General features: G+C 46.0%; 1 protein-coding gene across 2 annotated transcripts in view; it reads right to left on the reverse strand.

Annotated features, from left to right (window-relative positions):
• Nucleotides 1-9,274, reverse strand: part of SIK3 (SIK family kinase 3) — a gene marked incomplete at its 5' end in the record, with an annotated part of 279,640 nt that overhangs the window by 26,782 nt on the left and 243,584 nt on the right. For both annotated transcript variants that reach the window (XM_079788490.1, XM_079788489.1), the window contains 7 exons: nt 1,543-1,698; nt 1,945-2,098; nt 6,250-6,359; nt 7,131-7,208; nt 7,830-7,973; nt 8,477-8,587; nt 9,148-9,266. In XM_079788490.1, the coding sequence (XP_079644616.1) occupies nt 1,543-1,698; nt 1,945-2,098; nt 6,250-6,359; nt 7,131-7,208; nt 7,830-7,973; nt 8,477-8,587; nt 9,148-9,266 (872 nt within the window). The remainder of the gene's footprint in view (nt 1-1,542; nt 1,699-1,944; nt 2,099-6,249; nt 6,360-7,130; nt 7,209-7,829; nt 7,974-8,476; nt 8,588-9,147; nt 9,267-9,274) is intronic.

Below are 9,274 nucleotides of genomic sequence, written 5' to 3' on the forward strand. Positions count from 1 at the left end.
GTCCCCGCTCCTGGGCCACCCGGGGGCCAGCAAGTCCTCGATCCCAGCTGGAACACTGCTCCTGTAGCTCCCTCCGCCCCCCCTCCCCCTCATAGCAGGCATCTCGCCCTGCCCGGCCACTCCACACCTGCATATGCAAATTAACCCACCATCTTTGTCAGGTTAATTTGCATATTCACTCCTGATTGGCTGTGGGCATAGTGTAGGTACAGTCAATTTACATGTTTGTCTATTATTAGGTAAGATATATATCTCCAAAAGAGCATGTGGGGCTGCAGAATCACCTGGTAACAAAAATTATGGGAGTGGGCAAAACCACCCAGAGTATGTAAAAAGAAATGGAAATAGGGATTAAGATAAAAGTCGGGGTTTCACCAACTTCAAGGAACAAGCACAAAGGAAAACTGAAAAGAACCAAAGAAAATATTTCAAAGAGAAAATGGTCAATAGTGACTAACACAGTTGGGAGGTCCAGAAAGACAAAAGTTAAAACTGTCCACTGGATTTACCAACAAAAGTTTGTTACTGATCTTTGCAAGAACAGCTCCAACGGGCAGAGCAAGTCCCTCCACCTCCCTCAAAGCTGTCCTGGCCCTCACAGCTGCCCTGACCCTGCTCTCTCCAAGTTCGTCTGCCGCCTACCAGTCCCGTTACTCCCCCTGGCCCTTAATCATATACGGCCTTGCACTATTCCAATGGTGCAGCGAGGCCAGGAACTGTAAACATGATTCTTTCCTTTTCCAGACCTGTGTCAAGCCACACACTTGTGGTACTAATCCATGATAAGGTAAGCACAGAAACTGAGTAAGATTTAAAAATCTTAAAAAAAGAAAGTAATGCTTTAAAGAGTTATGGATATAATCAATATCCAATCTTATGGTACTATGAGATTGGATGAACAAATGAATGAATGAATGAATTTACCCATGACAGGAAAATAACTTGAAATAAACAACCCAGAGTGAGGGGTGAGGGTAACAATCTTTGCATGTAACCATCATATAAAAGAGATGGGACTGAGGGACACCAACTGACTAGGCTAGAACTTGTGAAAGCCAATCAAGTGATCCAGGTGGTACCCAAAACACAAGGCAGTGCTAATCAAAGGAGAAATGGTGGGTAGAAGGTAATTTTGGAAACCAACCTAAAGAGCAATTTATTACAGAGAAAACGGTTAGCGTGTGTTGCCCTCTGGTTGAGAGCAGTTACCTGTGGGAAGGCTGAGCTAGGAGTCTGCCCCGCCTCCAAACTGAGGGGGGAGCAGATGCACTTAACTAGGTGTAAGTGGTCTGCAAGGATGAGTCTCTCTGGGAGCAGGCTTCAGTGTAGAAATTATTTGGTTAAGAAAAGAAGTTAGCCAAAATGTAAGACTGGAAAAGTCTACTAGACTGAGGAAAATGTGATTATCTTGAACACCCTAAGTTTAGAGAAAGAGGAAATTCAGACGTTTAGGTTGGAAAGCCTCTTTTTCCCACCCTATGCTCACAACCTCTTTATCAAAAGTCTCAGAGAGAGTAAGCTGGACTCTGTGCTGCTACTCACTGGTGTCATGGTGACAAGTGGGGAGGGTCCCCGTGGGCGCTTCAGCAGCTGCTGGGCATGTAGTTGGATGTTGGCTCCTCCATCTGAAGCCCTTCGGCCAAGGGGACCCATTCCATTTAGCAGCTGGAGGGGAGGCGGCTGTAACAGGGACTGCTCCTGTCGGGAGTGGAGTGGGAAGGACAGATTGATGAGGCAGGGGGAGAGGAGGAGAGAAAACAGAAGTACTCTCATCCACTGATGTTAAGGGACCCTTGGCTGTAATGGAGACTAGAGAAATCTTCCCTCGCACCCAGATGCTTTCCTTCTCTACAAAGACACCCTTAAATCCTGGAAGGCCTCTCAGTCTCTTAAAGGAGTTAAAATGTGTTTCTTTTGGGCAAGCCCTCTCCCATATCCAGGTACCTTGTACTCAAGCTGCCCAGTTGGTTGCAAATTTTGCATGGGCAACAGGTTGTGCATGAAGTTCATGTTAGGGGCCACCTGTAGGAATGGAGCCTGTGGGTTGACTCCAGGAAAGCCAGGTAGGAGCTTCTGCAGATCGTCCATAACTTCCATGCTAAAAGAAACAGGATGACAGAGAAGTCTGGTTAATATTCTTTTATTTTAAGGTTTTTTTTGTTTTTAAAAAAATCTTTATTTAGAGTATGACAGATACCTTCCTTTTATCCCCTCATTGAACCTGGTTCCCGCCCTGCCCCAGGCCTTCACCACCCTATTGTCTGTGTCCATAAGTAATGCATATATGCATATAAGATCTTCAGTTAATCTCTTCCCACACCCCCTCACACCTCCCCTCTGAGATTTGACAGTCTGTTCCATGTTTCCATTCCTCTTTATGCTATTGTATTCATCAATTTATTTTGCTCATTAGATTTCTTGTTCATTTATTTTTATATGCAATTGTTAATATATATGTATTTATTGGCACTTTATTGCTCATATTTTTTTATTCTTCTTTTTCTTAAAGAATACTTTTTTTTAAAATTGATTTTTTACAGAGAGGAAGGGAGAGGGATAGAGAGTTAGAAACATCGATCAGCTGCCTCCTGCACACCTCCTACTGGGGATGTGCCGGCAACCAAGGTACATGCCCTTGACCGGAATCGAACCTGGGACCTTTCAGTCTGCAGGCCGACGCTCTATCCACTGAGCCAAACCAGTTAGAGCAAAGAATACTCTTCAACACTTCATGTAATACTGGTTTGGTGGTGATGAACTCCTTTAGCTTTTTCTTGTTTGTGAAGATCTTTATTGGACCTTCAATTCTACTAGTAAATGATAACTTTGCTGGGTAGAGTAATCTTGGTTGTAGGTCCTTACTATTCATCACTTTGAATATTTCTTGCCATTCCCTTCTGACCTGCAAAGTTTCTGTTGAGAAATCAGCTGACAGTCGTATGGGCACTCCCTTGTAGGCAACTAACTGCTTTTCTCTTGCTGCTTTTAAGAGCCTCTCTTTGTCTTTAGCCCTTGGCATTTTAATTATGTGTCTTGGTGTGGGCCTCTTTGGGTTCCTGTATTTAGGACTCTGCGCTTCCTGGACTTGTAAGTCTATTTCTTTCACCAGGTAGGGGAAGTTTTCTGTCATTATTTCCTCAAATAGGTTTTCAATATCCATCTTGTTCTCTCTCTTCTCCTTCTGGCGCCCCCAAAATGCAAATGTTGGTTCACTTTAAGTTATCCCAGAGGCTCCATATACTATCTTCATATTTTTGGATTCTTTTTCTTCTGGTTGGGTGTTTTTTGCTTCCTCATATTCAAATCATTGATTTGATTCTCAGAATTCTCTACTCTACTGTTGAATCCCTGTAAATTATTCTTTATTTCAATTAGTGTATGCTTAATTTCTGACTGGTCCTTTTTCATGTCTTTGACATTTTCACTAAGATCCTTGGAAGTTTCATTAAGTTCCTTGAAGCTCTCATTAAGATCTTTGAGCAACCTTATAACCATTATTTTGAACTCTGTATCCAGTAGTTTGCTTGCTTCCATTTGTGACATTTCTTTGTCTCTGCATGTTGGCTGCTTCCCTGTATTTGTTTCTATGTATTAGGTAGTGCTGTTATGTCTCCTGGATTTGATAGAGTGGCCTTGTGTAGTAGGTGTACTGTAGGACCCCATGGTTCAGTCTCCCCAGTAACCTGAGCTGGGCACTCTAGGTGCATTCGTGTGGGCTGTGTGCACTGTCCTATTGTAATTGAGCCTTGATTGCTGCTGGCATCACTTCCAGGCCAATTGGCTGTGAGGACCAGCTGTGACTAAGTGGAAGAGTTGCTGTGCAGGAGACACCCCTATGGAGCAGGACTTGCTTCAGTGGGGCTTTGGTGCTCACTGAGTCTGCCCCTTGAGTGTGTCACTTGTGGATGTGTACAGTTGTAATCTGGTATGGTCTGAAGCAGTCCACTGTAAGGTGCACTGCCTCTGGGGCCTCCCAGGAGGTGCAAAGTCAGCCATTGCCTGGGGCCACCCAGCAGGAGCTACAGAGGGATCTGCAGAGTTTTCCTATTTGTATCGGGTTTAGAAGTGTCTGGGCAAGGCCCAGCTGTGAAGGAAGGCAGGCTGGTGATAGTGCTAGGTCTTGGGTCTCTTATTGATAGGTATGGAGAACGCTGACACCAGCTGCTGCTTTTTTGAGAGATTTAAGCAAAGTCTGAAGCCTGAGCCAGGACAGGCCATTCATATGGAAAAGCTGCTGCAAACAGTTTGGGTGAGGTGTCAAACTGGATGGGGCGGGGTCTCAGGAATCATCATGGTGGAGTGAACAGTGTCGGCCACAATGATGGAAACTGAGATATGACTGCTAATTAGGTCTGTAACAGGGGAGGTCCCAGCATAGCAACAATGACCCCTGAGAACACCCTGGTCTGAGAGAAAGCCTCCCCTGAGTTCCTGCCCCAATACCAGACAGTCCAATTCCTCCTCCTATGTCCCTGGATTCCCCCAAAGCTGCCACGGTGCTGGAGCTCAGAGGAAGCGGGACCTTGTAAGTCAGTGCACAGGCTCTTTAACAGGAACTGCTGGGTTTCCTGCAGCCTCTGTTACTCAGCCACAATCCTGGCTGGTTTTTACAGCCCAAAGTTAGGGGGCCTTCTCTGCCCAGCTCTGGAACCCTGGGCTGGGGGTTTGGTATGGGGCTGGGACCCCCTGCTTCTTACAGGAGGCCTTGGCGATCTCTCCCAATTAAAAAAATGCCACAGCCTGTTCAGCACCTCTGCCCCCTACCAGTCTTGATGTGCTTTCTTCTTTACTTCTCTAGTTGTAAGACTTCCATTCAGCCGCTGTGAATGATGATTGTTCTTTATTTTAGTTGTCATTTTGATGTGGTTGTGGGAGGTGGTGAATACTGGTGTTTATCTATGCCACCATCTTCTCTGGTTAATATTCTTACTCAAAAGTGCTATATCCCAAACCTGATGAAACTGATAAATTCAGTATAATTTATTTTATTATATATTTTTTACTTTCCCTGCAAATTTGTATTTCTCTCTAAGATCTCAACGCAAGTAGAAGCCCAATGTGTGGAACCTGGCTGCCTGCCACTTTACTGTTTGGAACTGGGGACTGCTATTCTTTATTGACCACTCATGTGAAACCAACTGCTCTGAGCCCGAGGAAATACTGGCACCAGTCCAGCTTGGGCCTGCACAGTCTGGAGGTGAACAGCACATTTCTGGAGGACATAGGCCACTCACTAAAACCTGGCTACCCGGAATAGCAACTCATTCCCCAGGGAAAGAAGGCAATTCCTCCTGTCAGTGATGGCAGCACAGACACGCCGCGATGTGCAGGGCTGTGATGCTCCTGCAGTGGGATTCACAGCACACTTTAAACCAAGAGGTCTTTCCACTAGCAGAGCAATACTGCGGACACAGCCTTTGGAGCCAGAATGTTCCCTTGTTGCCTGTGTGAATGTAGGCCAAGAATGAGAAACCTAAAGCAAGCAAATCAGCAGGCCTAGGGATCTTTTTTCTGGAAAAAGAGGTATTTTCAGAGAAAAGAGGTATTTATTAAAAAAAAACAAACAACTAGCTTTACATCTAGTTGAACTCTCAAGAGAACTCTCTGACACAACCTTCTCTTCTCTACACAGTAAAGGAAGTACCCAGAAAAGATGTAAGGGCATTTTTAATGTTGAGTCTTCAAATGTAGAACAAAAAAGGAGAGAGCCAGCCTTTAGGACATCTCCCAGGTGGGAGGGCATCAGGGACATACAGAAGGACTATTTTGGAAAAACACTTTGGGAAACTGGCACTTATTCAGTAGGATTTTCGATTTTTGTTTCCTTAATTTAATTTGTAATACAGATCAACCACACCATATCCTTTGTCCTCGCTTCCAAGATGAGTCTTACATTAGAACATGTAGCGGCCATCTCTCGAAGCTGTCAGTCAAACAAACTTTCACATGACTTAGATCAGAAGACCTCAACCTTTGTGGACACAGAGACTATCACACTCTTCACCAAAATGTTGCGATTAATTGGCATGATGGTGTCTACTGGCCCACCATCCACTAGGGGCAGCTCTGTAATATTTTTAGCAAATCAAATCTGGTCTACTGGGGACCCTGAGCTGGGTTACAAACATGTCTTGGCCACCGGATTAGTTTTCATCTGGGAGATACAATGAAGTAGGAAAAATGCACTGGTGGGAATTCAGTCAGGTGGGACTTCTTGGCCCTGAGGTTAATTAGAGCTCGGATACTCACCGGGGGTCAGCCACGCCCACTGTGTGCCTCCTCATGGACAAATAGCGAACCAATGCTTCCGGGGAAGGCTCTTCACCCTCATCACTGTCCAAGTTCACTGTCCCATCCGGCTGAGGTGAAAGAAAACACAATTGAATTAGTCATGAGAAATAATCCTATATAATAAAGAGGTAATATGCAAATTGACCATCACTCCAATGCACAAGATGGCCGCCCCCATGTGGACACAAGATGGCCACCACAAGATGGCCAGCAGGGGAAGGCAGTTGAGGGTGATCAGGCCAGCAGGGGAGGGCAGTTGGGAGGGACAAGGCCTGCAGGGGAGGGCAGTTGGGGGGGGGGACCAGACCAGCAGGGGAGGGCAGTTGGGGGGGGACCAGGCCGGCAGGGGAGGGCAGTTGGGGGGGGACCAGGCCTGCAGGGAAGGGCAGTTGGGGGGAGGGGGACCAGACCAGCAGGGGAGGGCAGTTGGGGGTGACCAGGCCGGAAGGGGAGGGCAGTTAGGGGCAATTGGGCTGGCAGGGGAGCAGTTAGGTGTCGATCAGGCTGGCAGGGGAGTGGTTAGGGGGTGATCAGGCTGGCAGGCAGAAGCTGTTAGGGGCAATCAGGCATGCAGGCAGGCGAGCAGTTGGGAGCCTGCAGTCCTGGATTGTGAGAGGGATGTCCAACTGCCCGTTTAGGCCTGATCCTGGAATAGGGCCTATATAGGCAGTCGGACATCCCTTGAGGGGTCCCAGATTGGAGAGGGTGCAGGCTGGGCTGAGGGACACACACGCCCTCTCCCCACCCCATGCACCAATTTCGTGCACCGGGCCTCTAGTTAGAAATAAAAGTAAGGAAAGGAAGCAAGAACATGGGAAAGATTTCAGCTGGCCACTTGCCTCCACAATCTGGTTCTCCGGGTTGATCAGCTGCACCTGTGGAACGCTGATGTTCATAGTGGTGCCCGCCTGCTCCGCCTGGAAAGAAGTACATCCAGACACACACATACTGTAAACACTAGAGGGAAAGGATAATCTTTCAAAGTGTTGTTTTTATTTTTAATCCTCACCGAGATATGTTTTTATTGATTTTAAGGAGAGAGGAAGAAAGAGAGAAATATGTGAGAGAGAAACATCGATTGGTTGCCGTCCATACACACCCCAGACCAGAGATCAAACCCGCAACCTAGGTATGTGCCCTGACTGGGAATCGAACTCACAACCTTTTGGATGATGCTCCAACCAAATGAGTCACCCAGCCAGGGCTCAAAGTAGCCTTGATTGCTAAAGTCTATGTTTCTACCTCTGACTCTTTGGTTCCTTAGAAGCTATATTAAGAGAGGTGGTTTTTTGTTGTTGTTGTTGTTTTAGAAACAACAGTCTCAATGATTTGCTGCTTCTTAAAAAAACAACAACCACACACTGCAACTACGGTCTACCTCAAGTAAGTGAATACCCTTCCATCTTCTCTAAGAAAGTTCCAATCTTTGCTTGATCTCTGGACTTAAGAATTCCTGAGCAGTGGCTAACCACCCTCCGTCCCCCCCGCCCCTTTAAATGTTACTTGTCCTGAATCAGGTCACAGGAATCATTGCCTACCTGGATACTGACTGGTGCTTGAAAGGCCATGGCTCGGGGCACGCTGGGAGGTACTCCGACATGCAGGGTTTTATGTCTCTTATGTCGATCACACAGCAGATGATAGATTGCACTATAGTGATCATAGGCATCTGTACTCAGTGACTACCAGGAGAGAAAGGAAAACAGTGAAATGGCATCTCAATGACCAAACTCTTTCAATACAACATTACAAGACCAAAGCATCTCTGTTCCAAGACCTGGAGAGGGGCAGAGGAAGAACAGGGGGGAAACAAAAAGATCCAAGTTCCTGCTGGTCGCCAGATGGGAGGGGTGGGTGAAAAGGAGGTGGGAGTAAGAAGCACAAATTGGTGGTTATAAAATAGTCATGGAGATGCAAAGCACGGCATAGGGTAGACAGTCAACAGCATGGTATAAGATGGGTATTAGACTTACTGGAGTAATCACTTGTAAGTTATATAAATGTCTTATCTCTATGTTGTACACCTGTAACTAATATAATATTGTATATCAACTATAATTGAAAAATTAAAAAAATTATTTAAATAAAAAAGACCCAAGTTCCCAAGAAGGAGAAAACATTTAAAAAGGCAGGCCAGAGGGAGTATGGCTACATTTCCCTTTGTTCTCCATTCCTTTAGAGATACCTGTAGTGTCCGCTCTCTGTCCAGTCCAATGTCCTCCATGGCCAACAGGACATCCTCATTCAAAATGTCTATCTGTCTTTCTTCTTTTAGTTGTCGGCATTCAGCTATTAACTGTAACATTAAAAAAAAAAAAGATAAGCCATCAAACCCCAAATTAGCTATGCTAAGATGACATATCACATATGCATGTCACCACACATCAAGCTGTTCCAGGCCCCTAGCTTGGGATATTTTTGGCCTGAGACAAAGCCCAAGCAATAAAGCCCCAGGGTATGTAGCTGTGAGAAGATAAGATCCCCATTTTCATGAGCAACTTTGGGGTACCTGGGATGGCAGCAATGGTTTAAATAAAGGTATGCTACAGGAGCCACTGAGCTAGCACACTAGGACAAGAGGAAGAGACGTCCCCATGGTGGGTAAGGTGCAGAACTATGGGCTGTACTGTCTCAAAAGCCAAGAGACTGTGACTTGGGGATAAGTAGTAGGGAACTGGTCTCACTGTTCTCCAGCAGCTGCTGATTTAAAAGTCCTACTTTCACTCCTTGCTGAGTATTGCCCAATAGTTTGTTCCCAGGGCCACCTTTTCATGTCCTGGCTTGATTACAATCTCATGCAAAAGAGGTTTCAGTAGTTCTGAGAAGAGTTCCCTAAGGCAAGTGGTGCTCACTCACCCTGTCAAAGTTGGGGTCGTTGTCCCCTAACTTCATCCACTTGTGTTTGCATATCTGCTCCATTGAGAGGCGCTTACTCGGGTCCAACACCAGCATGTGGCGGATCAAGTGCTCACATTCTGCAACA

The sequence above is a fragment of the Cnephaeus nilssonii genome, assembly GCF_951640355.1.
Source record: "Cnephaeus nilssonii genome assembly, chromosome: 13".
Taxonomy (NCBI): Eukaryota; Metazoa; Chordata; class Mammalia; order Chiroptera; family Vespertilionidae; genus Cnephaeus; species Cnephaeus nilssonii.